This window comes from Dreissena polymorpha, chromosome 12 (assembly GCF_020536995.1).
Source record: "Dreissena polymorpha isolate Duluth1 chromosome 12, UMN_Dpol_1.0, whole genome shotgun sequence".
NCBI classification, from domain to species: domain Eukaryota; kingdom Metazoa; phylum Mollusca; class Bivalvia; order Myida; family Dreissenidae; genus Dreissena; species Dreissena polymorpha.
This window is the reverse complement of record NC_068366.1, coordinates 73,476,365-73,500,847: the sequence shown is the minus strand read 5'-3', so window position 1 is coordinate 73,500,847 and position 24,483 is coordinate 73,476,365. Positions and strand designations below refer to the sequence as shown.

The window sequence follows — 24,483 nt, the reverse complement described above, 5'->3', positions numbered from 1 at the left end:
AACGTAGTAGTAGTAGTAGAAGTAGCAGTAGTAGAAGTAGTAGTAGTAGTAGTAGTAGTAGAAGTAGTAGTTGTTGTAGTAGTAGTAGTACATGGAGTAGTAGTAGTAATAGTAGTAGCAGTAGTAGCAGCAGAAGCAGCAGTAGTAGTAGTAGCAGCAGTAGAAGTGGTAGTAGTTGTAGTAGAAGTCATAGTAGTAGTTATTGTTTTACAGTTAATTTCTTCAATACATTTGCATACAAACTAATACGAGCTTAGTTACTAACACGACTAGTGCCACACACCACTTTGCCAACTATGTTTAAGGGCGAACACTGCAAAATTTGGGGATTACTAAACAAATCGTTCACATTTGCACTTCATCGTGATGATATAATCACCTTAGAAATGGGATACTTCCACAAACTTAACTCTTATTAATGAGGACTGATGATAAACCATTAGACAGAGTTACACCCATTTTTAAAAACTTTGAAGGGGTTTAATAGTAATACATGTATACATGATATTGTATAAAATATATACCAGTAAAAATGATAACATAGAAACAAAACAATGCGGGCGGAAGTTCTTTAATGTGACTATACATAACAAATAACATGAGTACTGTATACACCATTCAAACAAAGAAATTCTATCCAATTTACTGTATATATCAAATAAACTTCATACAAGATTATAACAATTTAATAATATAAACATCTGTGTAAGCTGGAGAAACGACTGATTAGGGGCTATTGATATATTTACTGCAAGCAAATACTAAAAACAAAATTCCATGGCATCACATTTGAAAACAAACACGCACAATTACTAATACCATAAAACTAATTTCGCCATCTTGGAATAGTCAATCCAAGTATTGGGGGTTAACATATACCAGAATGTCACACTCTGCCTAAATATACTTAAAATGCAATTGTAGCTCAAGACAAACCTCAAAGCATCACAATCCAAAGCAGTGAAAAGGAGGATACTTAGAAATACAACAAGAGCACCGCATAATGGGCGCCACACTCGGCTGCCGTTGCAGTTGTGAATAAATGAAAGCTTGTCAGATTATTTTTTTTTAGAGGTCACAGTGACCTTGACCTTTGACCTAAAAATGGGAGTGTCATGTAGAACTTATCAAGGTGCAGCTACATACCAAGTTTCAAAGTTGTAGGTTGAAGCATTTTGATTTTAAAGCCAATGTTCAAAACCTTGACAAAATGTTTAGGTTTTAGCACGACGCGAACGACACGACGAAAAGCTGGCTATGACAATACCTCTGGTTTTCTCCGAAAACAGTTGAGCTAAAAATCAGGAAGAAGCTGTAATCCTGGGTGTAAAAAGCAAGAATATTATCTAATTGCTTAGCTGTATATGCTAATTTTGAGAAAAAGAACAACATTATACTTTCATACATTCATAAATGATAATAATAACCTTCCAGTCAACATATTTTCGAAAATAACAGCCAACCCAATCAACAATAAACAATAGCTTTGTCCTAGACAAAACAGAGGACCCCTACCCTTTAAAAAGTTTTTTTACGATATAAGCCATATATAAACAAAACAGACAAATCATAATTGTACAGAGACTTGTTGCAGCCTAATTTTTTTTCCTTTACGATTATCTACACATTAAACACGTTCACTTGAGAAAGTTTGAGTGATATTCAGCCAGATACAGCCAGTAGATAATGAGGAGTAAAAAACACAAACCTATGTATTCTATAGTGGAAAATCATTCAAAGGGCCATAATAATAGTTTACACAAGAGCACCGCATAACGGGTGCCATGCTCGGCTACGGGTGCAGTTTTGAATAAATGAAAGCTTGTCAGAATATATTTTTTTAAAGGTCACAGTGACCTTGACCTTTGACCTAGTGACCCAAAAATGGGTGTGGCGTGTAGAACTCATCAAGGTGCATCTACATATGAAGTTTCAAAGTAGTAGGATGAAGCAATTTGATTTTAGAGCCAATGTTCAAAACCTTAACAAAATGTTTCTCGAAAAAAAAGCCGAGCTAAAAATCACAGCCTAAAAACATTTCTTTAAGACCATGTACAAATAAAGGTTATTTAACTGTGGAAGTTTGAGCAAAACCAACCATGCAATAAAAGAGAAGTTAAAAACATAACCTTAATGGGATTATTTAAGTTTAAAAATCAGACACAGGATCATAAATTCTGCCAAAGTCAACAAAGTCCTTAATCCTTCATTTAAGATCATCTACACATTAGGGAAATTCACTTATGTTTGTTTTAGCCAGATCCAGCCAGTAGTTAAACAAACGTTTTAAGCAAAAGCTTGAGGACAAACAGACAGTAAAGTGCAAAGTCAAGACCTCCCAGTCGATGGGAGCATACCGGCAATACACTTAAAATAATAGCAGAACAGACATAAAAATGGCACTATTTCTCCACCACCACAAAAAGCTTCAATTATGAAATCCTTCACCACCTCAAAACGCATTGAAACATCCAGCAAATGGCAGGCAAGTTTATTACAGTTTTACTCGTCATTAAAAAGCAGGAAATAAATGGCAATTTTGCATATCAGTGTTGGATTTTATTCCAAATATAATACTGTAAGTCATACTAACACAAAATTGCCAAGCATCTGTTAATATTACAGCTACTGAAGCATCGTTTAATTCAACAGTCGCCCCAACTGGTTGCTGCACAGTGCCTGTATCTTCTGCACCGTTGCTGGGCAGGTGAGCCGGAAGTAGCCAGTCAGGCCGATCTGTGTCCGCGCTGCAAGCACTGCCTCCTTGATCGCCATGAGAACGGACACTGAGAGAAGCAATGGTGGCTCTCCTACACCCTGCAAATATATGAGTCTCTTTTCACATGGCAGAATAAGATATTCTAAATATATTGGATGGTTATTTTGCTGAGAATTAAATTGATTCAGATGTTAAGTTTGGCAAATATTTGCATATCTTTACACATCATGTTCCTGAATTCTTAATCCATTATATTGGATAGAAGCCCCTAAGTAAAACTCCTACTAGGAAAGCATAAGTTAAAAAAATATGTACAAACAAGCGATGTGTTTGTGAAACCCATATGTCCCCATATATTTGACGTTTGACCTTGAAGGATGACCTTGATCTTGCTTGACCTTAAACCACTCAAAATGTGCAGCTCCATGTGGTACACATGCATGCCAAATATCAAGTTGCTATCTTCAATATTGCAAAAGTGTATATTAAATGAGCGATTTTGACCCATATATTTGACCTTTGACCTTGAAGGATGACCTTGACATTTCACCACTCAAAATGTGCAGCTCCATGAGATACACATGCATGCCAAATATGAAGTTGCTATCTTCAATATTGCAAAAGTTATGGCAAATGTTAAGTTTGCACAAACAAGCAAAGCAACAAACCAACAGACAGTGCAAAAACAATATGTTCCCCACTATAGTGTTGGGGGACAAAAAAACTACATCTACCACACTGACCTTGGACGAATAAGCGACCGTCTTGAAGTCATGGTTCTTCATCAGAGTCACATTGAACCTGCGAGGCACACTGCGTACGTTGGGCACCTTGTAACTGAGAGGACTGCAGTGCTGCATGCGACCCGTGGAGCACTCCACAGAGATGTCTTCACTCGTCATCATGCCCAGGCCCTGCAAGGTCAGGGTCATTCATGCAGTAATCCAATCTGTGTAAACTAGTTCAAGGTCATTTAGTCATCCTGTATGGGCCAATTATGTGAGAGTACTTTATTCAGTCATCTTATGTGGGCAAATAAGGTCTTTCATGAAGTTACCCAAACTGGACAAACTAGTCATACAATCCAAGTCAATGTTACTCATTCAGTTATCTTTTCTCAGTGAACTAGGTCAAGGTCATTTATTTTGAGAGCCTGTCTGGACAAATTTAATGAGGGTAATTCATTCGGGCCAAGTAGGCCAAGATCATTCATGCAAATTAGGTGAAAATCATTCATTCGGTCACCCAGACTGGACAAACTAGGAGGTCATTAATTCAGTTATACAATCTAGGCAACTAATTAAAGGCCATTCATGCAGTCATCAAATCTGTGGAAACTAGGTCAAGATGATTTATTCAGTCATCCTGTCTAAGCTGATAAATAAGTCGTTCATTCAGCCATCAAATGCGGGTAATTAGGTCAAGATCATTCATTCGGTCACCGAGAAATGAAAAACTAGAAGGTCATTCTTTCAGACATAAAATCCAGGCCAACTATTTAAGGTATTTTAATCTGGGCAAACTAAGTCAAGGTCATTCATTTAGGCATAAAATCTTGGCCACAATAAGGTCAACATCATTAATTCATTCCTCCTAATTCTGGTATAAGCACTTAAGTATAAAAAAGAAACCGTCGGAGACGGGTGGTGCTCACCCAATTTTTTTTTGGTTACAATATTGCACTATATATTCAGATAAAAGGAAACGTCTTGAGGGGCATAACTTTGGACAAAATAATACCATGGATGGTTTAGCAACTTAAAAATTTCAAAGGTCCATAACTCTAAATAAATCATCTTACCAGAATCCACTAATAACATGCACATCTCCTCAAGGTAGTTAAGCTTCTCATAAAGCTTCATTGTATTCCAGTCAGTAGTTGAGTACAAATAGCCCGGACAAGAATTGCACTATATGTACAGTTTATAGAAAATTTCAAAGGGCCATAACTCTGTGAAAAATCATCTGACCAATACCGACTGATAATATGCACATCTCCTCTTGGTGGTGAAGCTTCCCATAAAGTTTCATTGAATTCCTGTAATAAGTTGCTGAGAAATAGCTCGGACGAGAATTGCACTATATGTACAATGGAAAATTTCAAAGGGCCATAACTCTGTGAAAAATCATCCGACAAAAACCGGCTGATATGATGCACATCTCCTCTTGATAGTGAAGCTTCCCATAAAGTTTCATTAAATTCCCGTATTAAGTTGCTGAGAAATAGCTCGGACAAGAATTGCACTATATGCACAATGGAAAATTTAGAAGGGCCTTAACTCTGTGAAAAATTATCCGACGAGAACCGGCTGATAATATGCACATCTCCTCTTGGTAGTGAAGCTTTCCATAAAGGTTCATTGAATTCCGGTCATTAGTTGCTGAGAAATAGCCTGGACAAGAATTGCACTATATGTACAGTTAATGGAAAATTTCAAAGGGCCATAACTCTGTGAAAAATCATCCGACCAGAACCCGCTGATAATATGCACATCTCCTTTTGGTAGTGAAGCTTCCCATAAAGTTTCATTGAATTCCGGTCATTAGTTGCTGAGAAATAGCCCGGACAAAAATTGTGCACGGATGGACACACGGACGGATGGACGGACGAAGCGGCGATTATATGCTCCCCCCCAAATTTTTTTGGGGGAGCATAATAAATTAATTAATATCAGGTATTAATAAGGTACACGGGATGAACTGATGGAGAATATGCAAACAAATATTTCCACAAATTTTGGAAATATTAAGAAGAATATTGAATGTCAAGTAAACAACCTTTATTTGAATCTCATATATTATATATATATATATATATCTATATATATATATCTATATATATATATATATATATATATATATATATATATATATATATATATATATATATATATATATATATATATCCATCCATCCATCCATCCATCCATCCATCCATCCATCCATCCATATTTATATATATATATATATGGCAGGCACAAAAGCAAGCAACACAGCATGGTAGAAACACAAATCACCAAAATGTATCAATTTTCAATGTAAATTATACCTGTACAAACCCGCCCTCAATCTGTCCAATGTCAATAGCCGGGTTAAGACTCTTTCCCACGTCAAACACAATGTCCGTCTGTAGCACCTGTTTTCAAAGAATCAAACAATAGCTACACATTAAAATGACCACAAGATTAGCCAAACAATTCAAATCAAAGCATATTTTGCTTGTTCCTACAAAAATCCAACCATCTCACTATACTATTGTGTGCACGAGTAACTGAGTGCTTGGTTCAGTAAGACTGCTTTTTAACGGTAACTTAGGCATTTAGCCATACCAAAAAGTGGCAGGGGGCATGAAATGGGGAAGGGAGTCCTTTTTTTTTAAATCTTTTTTTTATTCAATATAAAACATACAATGTAAATATGTGCATAAATAAGGAAAAAAGTGGTATAATACAGCAGTAATAATGTCAAACACATATTATACATGATATGCTAGTATATACTGTGTTTTTTTTGCTTTGGTTGTCTGTGGTGTATGTTGTTATTTTTAAATGTAATAATCAATACTTTAGATGAGTTGCTTAGAGTTGGGTAGAAGACAACTGGACTGGGTTATGAAAGTTTATGTGTTTCCATTTTTATTCAAAAATATGAAGTTTATCGCTGTTGAGGGCTATTTCTTTTCCAATTTGGATCTTTAGTATTATATATATATATAGTTTATAAAACAGTTGAAAATAGGTATTTGTTTTTTTGTATTTGATGCTGAATGGGGAAGGGAGTCCTGGTAAGGGGCAGGGTGATATATTTCATGACAGCTGTCATTGGATGGCAAAGTTTACAAATTGTAAGTGAATTAAAGTGCTGTTTTCAGTCCAGTACTTGATACTAGTATCATCCATTCTGTGTATATTCCATAAGGTATATTTCTTATAAAAAATAAAGTGATGATTATTATTATTTCAATCAAGACTGGAATTTTAATCATCAACAGCAAATAAAAACAAGTTGAGTGTATATGTATAATAAAAAGACAAATCATTTACTGAAAAAGGATGTGACATATTCTAAAAGGATGGGGCATTAAAATGAAAAGACCACCATCCTCCACCTGCCATTCTGCTCTCTCTAAATAAGTTATTTGCATATTTGGCGGCCTTTAAGTGAGATAGCCTTTAAATCATGTGGCTCCTAATGAAAAGTTGGACTCTGATTTGTTATGGATAATTACTGAACCGATTTTAACTATGTATCAATGCATTCAGCTGCCATCACGTGAACAAGTCCTATCAGGGGTGAAAGTTAACAAATAACATTTGAATTATGATTGTTTATTGCCCCAAAACACAATTATATTGAGAAGTGATAACAGACAAATATTAGACATATCATACCAAAATGTGTCTTATGTCATATGTGGCCAGCACAACTCGAGACCAGACCCTTTTATATGTTACTGGACACAGAAATAATGCAGTTTCGTGTTAAAAACATTATGTTAAATGTTAACACAGCATTAGGGTGCAGTCCTTTGTAACTTTTTTCTAGACATAAACCGCATTTCACAATTTACACATTGTCCCGCTTTGCTTGAAGCCAGCACTATAGTTGGTGCATACAAAATGTCCCACTAAAATGATGAATTTTTTTACAATTCACTCAGAAATAAAACTTCCAGTCACATTAACATCTATAACTACTATTACCATAAAAGGACTTCGCACAAAAATGTCAGAGGTAACTTTGACTTTTATTAAGGGAGCAACATGGTTTTGCACATGACATGGAGTCTTGATATGATGACAATTTGTCCAATTTATTTTAAAACCTTACATGCATAGCATATTTTTGTCCTAACAAGAACATGAACTTTCACAGCATAAATGTAAGGGATGCATGAAAACTCCAAAGTCACTGCTTTGACGTTGAACTTGAATGTGAGCACAATGGATTTGCACCTGGCATGACGGGTTTTTGCAATTGCCATTTTTGGCAATTCATTTAGAAATCATTATCCCATAATGCACAACAAAGATAAGTGCTGGAAATGAAGGTGTACTTGCAGGATATCTATAAAAAAAAAGTAAAAAATGTGTTTGCTGTGATATTGACCTTGAAATAACCTACAAGGTTGTTTAAAATTATTCATGGTATTAAAATTATTATTTGTGCCCATTTATTTTAAAATTCCATAATATACAACAGAGTTAGTGACCAGACAGGACAATGTTTTTTTTTACTAAAGCCATATAAGGAATATGAACAAACTTATAAAAATAAAATAATAATCATTTCATAATGTGCTTTAAGTTAAAACAATTTGTAGTGCCAGTATTCCATCTATTATTAATGGCACATGTAACAAGTGATGTCCCACATGTAACAAATGGTGTCCCACATGTAACAAGTGGTGTCCCACATGTAACAAGTGGTGTCCCACATGTAACAAGTGGTGTCCCACATGTAACAAGTGGTGTCCCACATGTAACAAGCAGTGTCCCACATGAAACAAGCGGTGTCCCACATGTAAGAAGCGGTATCCCACATGTAACAAGCTGTGTCCCACATGTAACAAATGGTGTCCCACATGTAACAAGCAGTGTCTCACATGTAATAAGTGGTGTCCCACATGTAACAAGCAGTGTCCCACATGTAACAAGTGGCGTCCCACATGTAACATAAAGTGTCCCACATGAAACAAGCGGTGTCCCACATGTAACATGTGTCCCACATGTAACAAACGGTGTCCCACATGTAACAAGCGGTGTCCCTCAGGCTCAAGCTGTCAGGCCATTACTGATCAAGCATACCATCAAGGATCGATGTCACACTCGCACCATGGCTCAATATGTAATAAACAATGAGAAACTGAAAGATATGAGGCTCCCTCTTTGAAAACGGGGCTTAAAGCATATGTGTACACAATTGTCTTGTGTGGTCTGCACAGGCTAACCAGGCTCAACTCTTTTCTATTATTTTTTTTTAAAGGAAGTCTCTACTTATCAAAAATTCAGGTCAGGTAGTAAGTGTCATTTCTGATAAGCCTGTGTGGACTGCACAGACTAATCTGGGACAACACTTAACCCACATGCATGACATCCTGTCTTCTCAGAGCCAGCCTTTTGATTTCTAATGGTTTAATAAGATATTCATGCACGGGGCTGGTGTGATGTCTGTCCATAATGGTACATCTGATCAGTCATGGCATGAAGGCTGAGCTTCACTCTACCTGGTTCTCTCCAGTGAGTACATCTATCTCCACTTCTGTACAGACCACTCCATATGTGAAGTAGTCGTAGGGTTGGCCTTGTTTTTGCTCCCGATTATAATCACACTCTTTCGGGCACCTGCAGAATTCACTCCCAAGTCTCTATTCAAGCTTACTTGTTTCAAGTTTTTTTTATCAAGATTGGTTTGTGCAAACTAAAGTTATTGAACAGAAACCATTTATTTGAGTGCTGACAGAATTTATTTGGCAAAGTTGGAATAATTCATAAAAACATCAGGTAATCTAGCTGGATATTGAATAATGTTGAGGTAATACGCCTCCACAATTGTCACCAAGTCTGAATGACATGATTAAAATTGTGAGTTAGAGTTCCCAAGGTTTATTTTGCCTTTTTCTCATTTCGCAGGCCTTAAATCTAAATTGCTTAATGCCATCTGGCTAATTATCAAATTTTGCAGAGATGTTATGCCTACGAACTGATTTAAACGTTTTAAAATAATGAGCAAAAAACACCTGAAATCATCTGTCAATAAAATCAAATCAAAAGGTAATTATCTCACCTCGAGAATCCAGTGGCTATAAGCTTTACCCTCTGCATGAAAGCTTCAAAAGCCTGTGGAATAAGCAAAACTTACACTAGCAAAAAAAAAATAATTGAGTAAATTACAACTCATAACTTTATTATTTTAACTTTAATTACACACATGAGTTAAAATAATGTCCTTATGATTGCTTTTCTTGCTGGTATTTATAAATATTATGCTTACCGCAAAAGTAATGTATTAAAAGGAAGATAAATCACAAAAAACAGACTATCTGAGTGATGATTGTTAATATGGATAATAATGTTACCAGATTTAGGGATGCAATTAACTGAGAATGCTTTGTACATAACACCCTAGATCAACAAGATGCCTCTCAACAACATGTCAAGCCCATAATCAAAAATGGTTGAAATTATTTTACACATCAAAACATACACATCTTTGACCTTTTACCTCTAAGTGTCACCTTGACTATTAGCCCCAGGGACAAGGGACTCGGAAAGATAACGCTTCTTACAAGCAACCCTATCTTACAAGCAACCCTAAATGTTCACAAGGTGAGCATTTGTTGTAAGTATTTTTTTCAATTTGCATGATGAATTATGAAGTTGCAGTGTGGACAAGTTGTGTCATGCACAAATAGACCGTTAGAGTCGTTATTGTGACCTTGACCTTTGAGCTACAAAGACAGTTAATACCGGGGAATGCCATCTGCACATTTGCTGAATCTTTATGGTAATTTATTATAAAGTTGCATGATGAATCACAACGTTGTAGTTTGGACAAGATGTATAAATGCTCAAACTTAATTAGTTATTTTAAAATTGCATCAATAATGACGAAAATTCAGTTCCCTTTATATCTGCCAAATTATACCTTGACCTTTGAGGAAGAGAGACAGGGGTTACACACAACATACTTACACTAATGGCAAAAATGTGTATGATAACATTTCGTGAGAAATAAAAAGTACACATTTCGAACAAGCTCTCACACAATTACCTTTGCAGATACACTAACCATTTTAACAGCTATATGGAGCTTTCCTAAAGAGGGCTGGACATTGAATTGTTTTCTCAGAGGGACTATCATAGATGAGAGTAAGTGGAAAAGAATCACTTTACATCAAAAGCACACACAGTGCATAATATAATTAATTAATAAATATGTTTTTATAAATAAACATGTCATTTCTAGCCAACAATCTTAAGAAAAGTAATTTCAAGAATTAAAATAATTTCCTCTACTTTTTTTACTGATAATGCCAATATCTTTGAACACCCAAAGATTTATATGCTGTTGGTTGTTTTTTGACCATCAGGCCGGTATGCATATTTCATGCACAGAGATTGCATACAAACCAACCAATAAGATATAAACAAGGCGGCCAAAGGCCCAAAGTCTTTAAACAGAGCTCCAAAGAAACTGAACTGTTGTGAGCAGCTTTTGCGCTGTTTTGTCAAAATCTGTCTTGTGGCTTAGGTGTATTAGTTGCTACGGGGAAAAAATTAAAGCATGCGTGCATTCACCTCATGCACCCACATACTGAGGAATGACAGAAATCATGGTATCCTTAAACTCTCCTTGAGCAATATGTGCTCAGGGGGTGCAACAAGATCATTTAAGTTAACTGAGTGTAAAATAGAGTTGCAGAAATGATACTTCACTCAAACAGATGTGTCTTTCCTGGTAGAAAATTGTATGAACTGTGCATTTATTATTTATTTAAGTCTTTTTGCGAATACATTTTCTTTTTTTTACATTACTCATTTGATTTTGGCTTTATTATTTCCTTTCCTCGCCAATAATCTTTCTACATTATCATGCTTTTGGTTGGTCATACCAGTTTTTCCCACGGCCAGTCTGGATGCTCATTCCTTAGTGGCGCCAGACGTTCAACCAGGGTAGTACATGCATCCTACAATACAGAATACATGTAGACATAACCCTTTGAAAGTGAAGCTGCCTAAACATGTAATTGAAATTAGGAAATTGTATCAAAGAACTTGAACGGCAAAGAAAAACTTATAATTTTAATGAGGTCAATAACTCCCTTACGAACATTATTGGCGTGGAACCACCAATCAATCCATAAAGGACATTATGTACAGTTTCATCAATATAGGGATAATACACATTTTCAAGGGCATGATCGTCTGCGGGCGCTCGAAAAATCCGTTCTTGCCCAAATGCGCAGCACGAGGGTAGGAACGGATTTTGAGAGCGTCGGCAGATATACATGTCCGAGAAAATGTGTATATTCGCTATTGATGCATAAACAAATCACACATACGAAAATAAATTAAAATAACATTGAAACAAATATGTTTTGTTCATTCCACGTCGACAAAATAATTTGATTATTTCATATGACGTCATACAGTTCAAGGTTGTGTTTAACATATGCCTCACTCGGTCATCATCAGAAATGACAAGGCTTTACCGGAGGCAGTTTTCGATTTAAAATGTGTTTAAACAGTGGATTAATGCAAAGTTGAAATTCAGCCGCGCAAAGTAAGAAATGGGGTATTATTTTGAAATTTACTGGTCGTGATGGATAAATTTATCGTCAGAATAAGTCATTGATTTCATAGATGTTTCTTTCGTTCGGGTCTATATTATTTCTTTCCAACTAAATTTTCTAAAAATTAATACTGCCAACAGATTGTCACTGAACTATTTCATGCATACAACATTAAAGATACATAAACACTTACATTTGCAGCATAGTCTTTTGAAAGTATTGAGTAAGTAACCTTAACTTCATTGACGTTGCCAATAAATAAAGTTGTGGTCAAGAGAGTGCAGATGGTATAATTTGAAAAGTGGATTGAAATATTCATTGCCATTATCCCTGCATGCATGAGGAAACTGGTGCTTTTTTTATTCAGTTCCCCATTTATGCTTGGAAAGTCGTCAAAGACTGGAGTAATTAACAAAGTTCAAAATAACTTCATTGAATCCACTAAGAAGAACTCAAAGAAGACAAAAGGCAGTAATTGCGAGGGGACCAGTTTATGGATATGAAAAACACATAACACGGCTTGAAAAGCACGTGAATCGCCTTGTTAACACATGATTTCTCCTGTTCAAGCCCTCCTTTTGCCAAGTTTCTGCACCCTGCCAGAGGGCATTATAGATAGAGTTTATACAATAATAAGGGATCTTTAGTTACTAAATTTGGAGAAGAAACACATAGTTCCTGAAAAATCAATCAAACTGATCTTCCTTGCAACAGACACACACATACCATATATAAATATTAAATGGAAAGTTTCATCAAATTGGAATATTTGTTTCCTTAGATCTTGTGCAGAAATAAATTTTTTGATGATGTAATTCAAAGGGGCAATAACTCTCAGAAAAATCACTGAAGTGGAACATTCTCACAATATGCACAATTGTGCCCACTAACTATTATCCCATTCCAATAATTATGTACAGAGAAACTTAAAATTCATGATACATGTCAGGTAATTAATCAAAGGCCAATATTAATTTCCTACACAATTATTGGAGCAAAACAACAGAAAATATGTGCATGTCCGCACTTAGAGTTTGATGTATATTAAGTTTGATCAAATCAGATTATAATGATCTAAGCACTGACATGGAAACAAATTATTATCCACAAGGCAAAAATTCCCTTAAAAATCATTGGAGCACAAAGACCTGACATATGCACATGTCCATTCTATAAGACCAGTACATATATAATACTGATGACGTGTTCCTTAGATATCGAGTGGAAGGAAGAAAATCATAACAAAAAGAAATAAGAGATGTGTTTGTCAGAAACACAATGCCCCCTATTGCGCCGCTTTGAAGCCATACATTTGACCTCTGACCTTGAAGGATGACCTTGACCTTTCACCACTCAAAATGTGCAGCTCCGAGAGATACACATGCATGCCAAATATCAAGTTGCTATCTTCCATATTAAAAAAGTTATGACCAAACTTTAAAGAAGGTTAAAGTTTTAGGAAAGAAAAATACAATGATATTTGACCTTTGACATTGAAGGATGACCTTGACCTTTCACCACTCAAAATGTGCAGCTCCATGAGATACATATGCATGCCAAATATCAAGTTGCTATCTTCAATATTATAAAAGTTCTCAAACTTTAACCAAGATTAAAGTTTTGGGACACACACATACAATGACTGACTGACACAATGACAGACAGACAGACAGGCCAAAAACAATATACCCCCGATCTTTCGATCCGGGGGCATAAACACTATATATCAAAAGGCAATTACTCCTTGAAACAAGAGATGTGTTTGTCAGAAACACAATGCCCCGTACTGTGGCGCTTTGAAAAAAAAAAAAACTTCCCATGTGAAAATTATCTGCACCTGCCAAATGATATAAAATAGAAATTATCTCCATTTAAAGCTTGTTACATCCCTTGGATTTTATTTTTGACATTTGACCTTGAAGGTAAACCTTGACCTTTCACCACTCAAAATGTGAAGCTCCATGAGATACACATGCTAGCCAAATATCAAGTTGCTATCTTCAATATTGCAAAAGTTAAGGCTAATGTTAAAGTTTTCGGACAGGAGCACAGTCAAACAGACTGACAGTTCAACTGCTATATGCCACCCTACCATGGGCATAAAAAAATATGCATATACTCACCAAAAAAGGAAACGGTATCCTGCATATAAAGTTTAATCAAATTGGGACCATTAGTGTCTGAGATGTGGTGTGGAAACAATATATAAGACAACCAAAGTAATACATATATATAAAGGATGGACATCCACACATATAGATACTGATAAGGTGGCTAATTGTTACTGCCTGTAATCTCATGAAATGTGTTTGTCAGAAACACAATGCCCCATATTGCGCCGCTTTGAAGCCATAAATTTGACCTTTGACTTGGAAGGATGACCTTGACATTTCACCACTCAAAACATGCAGCTCCATGAGATACACACGCATGCCAAATATCAAGTTGCTAGCTTCATTATTAAAAAAGTTATGACCAAATTTAAACGAAGGTTAGGAAAGAAAAAAACAATGATATTCGACCTTTGACCTTGAAGGATGACCTTGACCTTTATTTTTCACCACTCAAAATGTGCAGCTCCATGAGATACACATGCATGCCAAATATGATGTTGCTATCTTCAATATTGCAAAAGTTATAAAAGTTTAACCAAGGTTAAAGTTTTGTGACACACACAAACAATGACACAATGATAGACAGACAGACAGACAGACAGACAGGCCAAAAACAATATACCCCCGATCTTTCGATCCGGGGGCATAAAAATATGATTTTTTGTTTTAACTACATATGAAACGTATCTTTCCATTTGTTCCCACAACTGTACGTCAAATGAAAAACAATTATCAGGGTTATTCATTAATACCCCTTAACAACTAAATACCATTAAAATATGCTATCCACTAATGGGCAGCATACATATGTGATAGCCTAAGGCCTGTCCACATAACCTTTCTTCAACATGCCAGATAAATTCAAGCAGGCAAAGGCACTAGTCCAATACATTCTGTACTAATGCAAATACAACTTAATGCCTTTGCAGTTCTCAAAGTCTACTAAAACTAAAGGGTTCGATCCCAACTGTGGAAGCATTTGTTAGATCCCCCAAAAGACACCAAGTACTGGTTCTACCCATGAAATGGAGTTGAGCATGTTACAATAAGCCTTAGGCTTTCAATGCTCTAGAGCTAAAATAAACAAGTTTAATCCCTTCCCACTCAGAAGCAAAGTGAAAATGGCTATATGCAACCAGCAAAAAACCAGAACGGCCTGCAAGTAACTCGCAGATTGTTCAGTTTTTATGCTGTTTGTAGCTCATCAGTATGTATGTAAGGGTTGAAAATGAAGGCTTGAAACTTGAATCCATTAAGAACAGACGTTAATTTAATTTTATTATCGTAAGGATTACAAACGCGTATTTGTATCTGAGTGTTAAAGGGTTATGCGTTTGCAGTACTCTTGAATCTATTAAGAAAGGTGGTTCATTTAATTTGATTATCTTGAGGACTACAAGCACGTATAGGTATCAGAGTGTTTAAGGGTTTATGCCGTTGTAGTGCTCAAAGTCTCCCTGCCTATCAGCGTACCAGCACTGCGGGCCCACAGACATCTGTGCCAGTGCTGCCTCCAGTCATGATAGTGTTGGGAAGTCTCTCAGTGGACGTCTCGTTGATGTGAATCTTCTCCATGGGAACGTTCAGAGCTCTTGAGGCAATCTAAAAACAGCGGATATCATGTGACAAGCATGACTACCCTGTATCCTTTGTGTTTATAGTGCTTGTCTTTGTTACTTATATTTTACAAAAGTATGGTTTAAAGTTCATATCAGTAGAGATCTAGATCTAACCTCTAAAGTGGAAACAAGTTTAGACCTGACGACGCACACTGTAAACTGTAAAACCATTGATGTCAAACATAAACTGACCAGAGTGAAAATCTTTTTAAATGTATTTTTATTCAGCAAAATATTTAATTGAAAAGGACAAAAATCAACTCAAAAACCTTAAGTTGAAATATCACAATAACAAGGCTATTGTCAAGCAATATGGTCCCCTACGGGCTCCACCATTGCAAGAAATTCCACAATTTTCAGAATTATTTTTTTGGTTGCCGTAGCAACCACAATTGGCAATTTTTGTAGGAACAAAATAAAATGACGTGCATAATGTCCATATTACCATCTATCTATGTTGCAAGTTTCATGAAAAAATATTAAGAACTTTTTAAGTAATCGCAGGATCCAGAAAACCACTATTTTCAGCAGTATTTCTAGTCAATTTGTTGCCATAGCAACCAGAATTTTTGCATAGGAACAAACTGAAATGACGTGCATAATGTCCATATTGCCATCTATCCATGTTTCAAGTTTCATAAAAAAATATTAAGAACTTTTAAAGTTATCGTAGGATCCAGAAAAGTGTGACAGACAGACAGACTCACAGACAGACACACAGAGCGCAAACCATAAGTCCCCTCCGGTAAAACCGGTAGGGGACAATAAAATCCTGCGATTAAACAAATAATTTGAAAATGTCACAAGACCCACCTGGTTATCATATCATATTCAAACCAAGATATACTTAATAGTATATCTGCAAAATCAAGGTTGGCATGAAATCTCTTGCCTTTACAAAAAAAGACATTTTTTTGGACATATGAATTTGTGTATTTCTGATTTTGGGAAAAAAATATTAGGAAATCAAGTTGATCATTTTTCTTATGTGTTTATAATGCATATTACGGGTAGGGGTAGCGAGTGTATAACAGTTGATGTGTGCAGGCTATACATGAAAAAAAAACACAAACAAAAGCCCCTGACAAAATACCCAACAAACTCAAATACCTGAATCATTTTGGTGTTGAGTCCCTGTCCCATCTCGACCCCAGAGTGAGTCACAAGCACCGTCCCGTCTTTGTAGATGCTCACCAGAGCTGAACCCTGCACACAAGAGGGCCAAAGGCTATAGGTCGATCACCTGAGACTCAAAGGAACTATTCTGAGCAGATTTTGTGATGTTTGCCTACCATTAATTAAATCACCTGTGATATAATTAGAACAAAATTAATCGTTTGAGCAAGTTTCACAATGTTAACAAGGTTGCACTATAGCCATATATGGAAGACCGCCAAGCCTATCAGTGCTAATGTTTTATAAAAAAAAACAAGGATTGAAAAATTAAGACGCCAGTGACATTATTTGAACAAACTTGGAAGAGGAATATCATATTATGTTACATACAAAATATTCAACCCAAGACCCATGTGGTTTAAGAGAAGATTTTTGAACTTTTAATCTCAATAAAAAAAATTTTTTAGCTTTGTTTAACCAAAGGATAATGTCCATGAATTTTTGTTGAAATCTGTCTTAGGATTTAGGAAAAGTTGTTGGGAGAAAGTTTACGTACGTACGAAAGTACTTACACATGCACACACTAAAGACTACAGACATCACGGTATCCTAACAACTCCCCAAAAGCACAATGCGCTCAGTTAAGGTACCAACGTAAACATGAGTTTGCTGGATTATACTAAGCAACTTTAGCCATTACGCTAACACACAGCTCTTTTTGATTCCCAAAATTTCATAAATAAAAGCAAATTACTGAAAATTACATTAAAAGAACAACAGCCATGTTTTTTAACGCACCAAACCATTTTCAGATGCATGCCATATTTAATCAATACAAATGTTCTTAGAAGGTTTAATGAGGATTGGGTCAAACATGTCATCCCATGGGCGCCCATTTTAATAAACGAATTGGAATAATTTTTAATAAGATACTACTGGGACAAATTTTATGACAAATTGATGATAACCATGAGGTAAAAATTGTGACTTCTTCAGTGTTAACAAGCTTTTTTAAAATTTAAACAGTGAGCTTGCGTTTCCGCCATGTGACCAAGTATTGAATGTTGTCATTGAGAAAAATGTTCTTACCACTGGTCATGAAATTAAAAACACAAAATTGTGACTGTATTTTACCTACTGAAAATTGGGCTAAAGGCCATAATTCTGCCAAAACTTGTGGTAGCCAACAAACTAAACAATCCTCATCACAAAATCATTCAACTGTGAAAGAGGGAGCAAGATCCACAAGGTAAATAAAGAGAAATTTAACACAGAATGTTTTGACTAAACTAGTTAACCACCACAATTCATGTCTTAGATCATTTATCAATTGAAGTCACTTACTTGTGAAAGACTGAGTATGATCAACACAGCAGTGAACAAGAGATGTGTTTGCCAAGAACACAATGCCCCCTATTGCGCCGCTTTGAAGCAATGTATTTGACCTTTGACCTTGAAGGATGACCTTGACCTTTCACCACTCAAAATGTACAGCTCCATGAGATACACATGCATGCCAAATATAAAGTTGCTATCTTCAATAATGCAAAAGTAATTGCAAAACTGTAACCAAGGTTAAAGTTTTGGGACACACACAATCAACGACAGACAGACAGGCAGGCAGGCAGGCAGGCAGGCAGGCAGGCAGGCAGGCAGGCAGGCAGGCAGGCAGGCAGGCAGGCAGGCAGGCAGGCAGGCAGGCAGGCAGGCAGGCAGGCAGGCAGGCAGGCAGGCAGGCAGGCAGGCAGGCAGGCAGGCAGGCAGGCAGGCAGGCAGGCAGGCAGCAGCAGGCAGGCAGACAGACAGACAGACAGACAGACAGACAGACAGACAGACAGACAGACAGACAGACAGACAGACAGGACAAAAACAATATACCCTCAATCAATCTATCCGGGGGCATAAAAAGCATTTTAAACACGAGATATGGAAGCTTAAAAAACAGTCAAAAGGCCATAATTCTGCCAAAACCAGCAGCAAATATTCCTTAAATTAAGTTCATCTACGGATTAAGGTTGTTTGATTAAGTTCCACCAAGTACCAAAAGTAGATGAAAACACAAGCTTAGGGACGTACAGACATATGGACATGCTGTTGGAGTCTGGAGGACACACCAAATGCTTGGGCCACCTACGCTGTGGAAGCATTAACACAACAAGATATGCTTAAGTCAAACCTGGTTCAAGAAGAGTGGTGGTAAGCCAACTCCAAACTTTTCCGTTGTCATTGAAATACCCCGTTTCCTCCATTGGTTATTTCTAAATAGTTGAAGGTTGATACAAAATATTAAAACTGTTCTAAACTGCTGCATACATAACACACCATTTTTATAAAAATGTAATTTCAGAAATAAAATGAATAAAATTTATATATTTTTTAAAACTGTAAATTAAGAATTATTTAAATAACAGTCTTTAACATACAATAAATTAAATATTACTGCTTACTAAAATATACAAACTATTGATATTCTCTTAAAGAAAGAAAATCACTATGAAACAGGTGTTGCAAAGAGGTGGCAATAACATTCCTCTTTCACTTTACATGTGTTTTAGGCTACTTGTAGTATGAAAACATAACAAGATAAATACACCCCTATTCCTGATGTCTGCATACACTAAATAAATGACTTAGCCATTCAAATACAAAATCTGAAGAATGAAAATAAATTAAAATATTCTTTCAAACATAAAACATATTGATACTCATGTTTGTATGCCCCTATTCATATTGCATTATTAATAATATACACTTTTATTTTGTGTATTTTTTATTTTAGTAACAGCAACACATACAAGCTCCTTTAGACAATTGATGTAGAAGAAGTATTTTTACAATGTCATAATTGATGTCAAAAATATGGATTTTGTGGTGGAATGGATCAAATATGTTTCCATGTATACCTGTTGAATTCCTCGACAGCTTTCAGCCTGGTCACAAATCCACTCTGTTTCATACACTGGTCCCAGAGATCCCGAACTGTGCAGTTCTCTAGCAGCATGCCATATGGGGTCATATCCCCTTCACGGTACAGGTTAACCTCCCTTATCTTGAAAATAAAATGACCCCCATTACCTTCTAAATAAGAAGCCTTAACATTACCACCCTTACCTCCAAATAAGATGCCTCAAAATTATCTCCCTTACCTAAACAAAATAAGATGCCTAAAATTACCTCCCTTACTTTCAAAATAGGATGCCTAAAAATAAACCTCCTTTCCTCAAAAATAAGATTGTCAACAAAATTAACTCCATTCTCTTCAAAATAAACGCCAAAAAATGACCATCTTACAGAGAAAGACACCTCTAAAATAAGATGCCTCAAAATACCTCCCTTACTTTCACAATACGATGCTTAAAGGGATCTTTTCACGCTTTGGTAAATTGACAAAATTGAAAAAAGTCGTTTCAGATTCGCACATTTTCGTTTTAGTAATGATATTTGTGAGGAAACAGTAATACTGAACATTTACCATGGTCTAATATAGCCATTATATGCATCTTTTGACGATTTTAAAACCTAAAAATTATAAAGCGTTGCAACGCGAAACGATTGAATAATTTGGAGAGTTCTGTTTTTGTCGTTAAATTTTGTGAAACTACGAAGATTGCTTATATAAGGTATAAAATACGTCAAGAAGGTGTACTCGGCGGAATAGCTCAGTAGGCTAAAGCGTTTTACTTCAGGACTCTGGCAGGACTCCAGGGGTCACTGGTTCGAAACCTGCTCCGGGCAATGTTCTTTTCCTTTTTTTAATTTTATTCTTGATTTTTTTACTGGAGCTTTTACGATCCAATGTTTACATTTATCAATATAAAGCATTTAATGAATAAGTTAAAAAATGCCAAAATCTGTGAAAAGGCCCCTTAAAAGGCACAAGTTGCATATTTTTGGATGTTATGCATACATTACCAAATGAAACGGACAACGTGTTATAAACACTAATAACTATAATAAACTATAATAAAGTGACAAACATAAACTAACTATAATACAGTGACAAAGATAAATCAGGAGGAACTCAGACTTTGAAATTCTCTGGTCCAATGAAATCTGTCACCCTCCATTTTAACTTTGCAAGAACATTACCATAGATTAGACATGCCAACATAAGGTTTTCTGTGCATGTGTTTTACACGATTTAAATAGAAATACATTTACTGGGGGCTAATTTCATTTGTTAAGTGCAATATTATTTAAATTTTCATAAGTAAAGTTACTATACATATAAAGCTGGCCTTGTAATGGTATGTCACATCCCACAATTGTGAAATGTCATAAATGCATGACACCTCATCGCACGCCTACCGTTTCCTGGGACAGCCTGAGGTTGCAGGCCACATTGAAAATGATGTCCTCCATGATGGTGATACCCTGGGGCTGGCCAAAGCCTCTGATCGCCGTGTTGGACGGAATGTTTGTACGACACGCGTAAGACTCAACGTTTACGTTTTCAATCCTGTAGCAGTTCGTAAAAGCATCCAATGCTGCGTAACCCACCTGCAGCCCGTGGAAGAGTGACAATAATAGATATTTAATAGCCAGGTGTCCAAATAACAGAACAATAAGAAGATGCTGTAACAAGATAGCACTAAGGACCATACTTCCAATTTGATAGTATAATTTACATTTTCTATCAGTCACCTGATATAATGACCACAAAGACATATTTGATGATGAAGCTCAGTAGCATTTGTTGAGTATATGTTACTATATATCTATTGTTTAACAACAGTGATCTTGATCTTGACCTAACTGGCCAAAATGCAACCAAGTGCTAGTATCGCAGATCAGAAAGAGATAGGAGTTGTTGAATTCAAAGGTTTACCTGACTTTCCAAAGTACAAAAAAGTACAATACAAGGCATAATTCTGCTTACTTGTAGGTCAAGTTTTGGTGTTGGTCTGTGATGTTTCCTGATAATCCTTATAATGTTTCAATTCAATATCTGTAGTAGCAGGATACATGCAACATATCCTCTTATCAAGGTTAACATTTGTCTTATTTTAAAATTAATAAATGTAAGGCAAAGGTATTTCCAATATCCAATATTAAGGACAGACATCTGGATACATAGACATTAGGCTGGACTGACACAAAGATGGACAGTGAGACTGCTTTATGCCACCATTTTGGGGGCACACAAATATAAATACAAGTAAACTTCCATGGGAAATATTGTCACAAAATAAGCATAAAAATAATTCAAAATATTGCTCATCTTGAAATACCAGAGTATCTCGCATCACGTAAATTGGGAAAATGTACCAGGCAGACAGTATGATGGAAATACAAATACGTATGTGGGATAAAATATGCAAACAAATACTTTTGACCCCCCCCCCTCTCTCTTAAACCATACTCAATTCAATGACATCAAACAAAATTTGGACATACTGACAAAGTGTTGACTTTGTACTACCCCTTTTCAGCAAGTATTTAAAAAAATCAAAATAACAAAAGGGACTTACAGCCGCTGACGCATCTTCACTGAAGCCACCATTGTTGTACATCTTCATTTCTACTGCTTTCAACTTTCCAGAACTGGTCACACCGACCTGAAGCCGAACGAAATAATGATGAAACTGAAATGCTATGGTTGTAAGAATCGTAAAATTAAGACCTTATCATCTTATAATGGTAAATGTAACCACAGATCAAAAGTAAATCTTCTTTCAATGGAAAAACGATAAATGGCTAGTAAATGCAGCCTTTATTAGAACCTAACTTAAAAGTACTGCACCCACAAACATAGATGATTGACTTTCTGATTTTAAAAAGAAAAGAAAAAAAAGTGAATTAATAAAAATTCCAAGCCAAAGTCTAAAGCAGCAATGCAGGAAAGTTGCCTTATGATATGAATATTGATATCAACAGTACTGACATGTTTCTTAGTACTGACGTTATGGAATGTGTTAGCTACCCCATAGTCATTGCAGAATAACCTATGAATTATTTCCTTCTTTGCTTATACTTTAGTTTGCACATGACGTGTTAAAATATTGTATTAAGTGCACAAACTTTTAAAAATGGATTTTTTTGGGGGTGGGGGTCGGGGCAAAACATGATCTGTGTCTTATAAACAACCTTTTACATTACACCAGTACATGAAAAATGATCTTCAATTTGTTCACTAAAATACACACAGCAATCATGAAAGGCATCCAGGCTAATACAAAAGAACACATTCAATTACTTCCCAACGCAAAATCAGTCTTACGTCAGGACAAACCTTATATCTTGCAAGAAATGGGTGTCTTTTTCCTGTTATTTCCATGTCTACTTCCCTTGGTAAAACAGCCCTAACAGGCCTTCGGTACCTGAAAAGTAAAGTAAGAAAAACAATAAAGGGCCTTATTGGTATGGTTGAATTCCATATCAACAAGCTAACTCGTTGAATTGATATCTCCCGCCAATATGCTTCTGGACACAAGTGTTATATTTGACACTCAAAAAAGCATTTATTTAAAGATACAAAGGGCCATTACTCCTTTATTAACAGATGGTGTACAATACTATTCGGCATGCATCATCCTCTTATCCATATATATACTCATACCAAGTTTCAATGAAATCCGCCGAAGCACTTCATTGTTTTATTATGAGAGGTTAAAAATATAAAATGTCAGTGGTGTAGTGGCTATGAGGTTCAAACAGGAAGTAATGGGTTTGATTTCCACTGTGGGAGCGTTCTTTAGATCTACCCAAAGGACACCAAGTACAGGTTCAACCCAAACAACAGACACAAGTGTTTAATAAACTTTAGCCTTTAAATGCAGTCAAGCTTAAATAAATCGGTTAACACTTAAAAAGATATCTGTTTGCAATCATTTTTTAAGTAAAGTTTAAAAAAAAATCAAAGCCATTTTCAAACTCAGCAGAGATATCAGAAGAATAAATGTTCGGAGCAAGTTTTAAGATAATAAGTTAAAAATGTCAATTCTTAAGTGTTCACAAAATGTTTTCTTAATTTAACCTCATTGTCTAGCTTTTGACCCAAGTGAATAAAATCCAGGTTCAGTCGAGATATCATTGAAGCAAATGTTCTCACCAAGTTTCATGAAGATTGTGCAATACATGTGGCCTATATAGAGCATTTGCAAGGTAAATATTAAAGACAGAAGATGCATGACACATGACAGGAAAAAATTGATAAAATAGTACACAGATGAGCTACAAAAGCGTCATACTATGTACAAAAGATTGAAGAAAATGGGAAAATCAGGACTTATATTTTAGACTTTAAAGAAAAAGCTAGTAAACCACTTTTTGTTTTTCTATTTCCAGTCAAGAAAGTCCCTTTGATGCGACTGCTCAGGTTGTCACTTCACTCAAGCGCATTTTGACCGGTTTACCAGCATCACAAAATCAATTGATGAACAAATACTAACTTGTGAGCAGCAATAGCTGCTGGTAGAGCTACCAGATTGTTGCGAGTCTCTTTACCACCAAATGCCCCGCCTGAATGAAAAAGAGTACTGAATGGAATAGAGAACTATGTTCACTACAACCAAACTGGCAACAAGGGGTAAAGGACGCAGGAGCATTGGTCATAGATTTACTTAAATGTTAATTTTTCGGTGCAGTTATTTACTAAATACCAGAACAACTATCAGAGGG

General features: G+C 35.9%; 1 protein-coding gene across 1 annotated transcript in view; it reads right to left on the bottom strand.

Moving 5' to 3' along the window:
- Window positions 1–555: 555 nt before the first annotated feature.
- LOC127852722 (xanthine dehydrogenase/oxidase-like) overlaps window positions 556–24,483 on the bottom strand; it is a 70,894-nt gene continuing 46,966 nt past the window's right edge. Inside the window, exons 26-39 of the mRNA XM_052386674.1 lie at window positions 24,255–24,324; window positions 23,096–23,183; window positions 22,335–22,421; window positions 21,172–21,363; window positions 19,767–19,912; window positions 19,040–19,121; window positions 16,858–16,953; window positions 15,602–15,730; window positions 11,334–11,408; window positions 9,506–9,558; window positions 8,946–9,063; window positions 5,769–5,855; window positions 3,463–3,633; window positions 556–2,817 (exon numbers count right to left, since the gene is read on the bottom strand). Of these exons, the coding sequence (XP_052242634.1) occupies window positions 2,641–2,817; window positions 3,463–3,633; window positions 5,769–5,855; window positions 8,946–9,063; window positions 9,506–9,558; window positions 11,334–11,408; window positions 15,602–15,730; window positions 16,858–16,953; window positions 19,040–19,121; window positions 19,767–19,912; window positions 21,172–21,363; window positions 22,335–22,421; window positions 23,096–23,183; window positions 24,255–24,324 (1,571 nt within the window). The 3' untranslated portion in view covers window positions 556–2,640. The remainder of the gene's footprint in view (window positions 2,818–3,462; window positions 3,634–5,768; window positions 5,856–8,945; window positions 9,064–9,505; window positions 9,559–11,333; window positions 11,409–15,601; window positions 15,731–16,857; window positions 16,954–19,039; window positions 19,122–19,766; window positions 19,913–21,171; window positions 21,364–22,334; window positions 22,422–23,095; window positions 23,184–24,254; window positions 24,325–24,483) is intronic.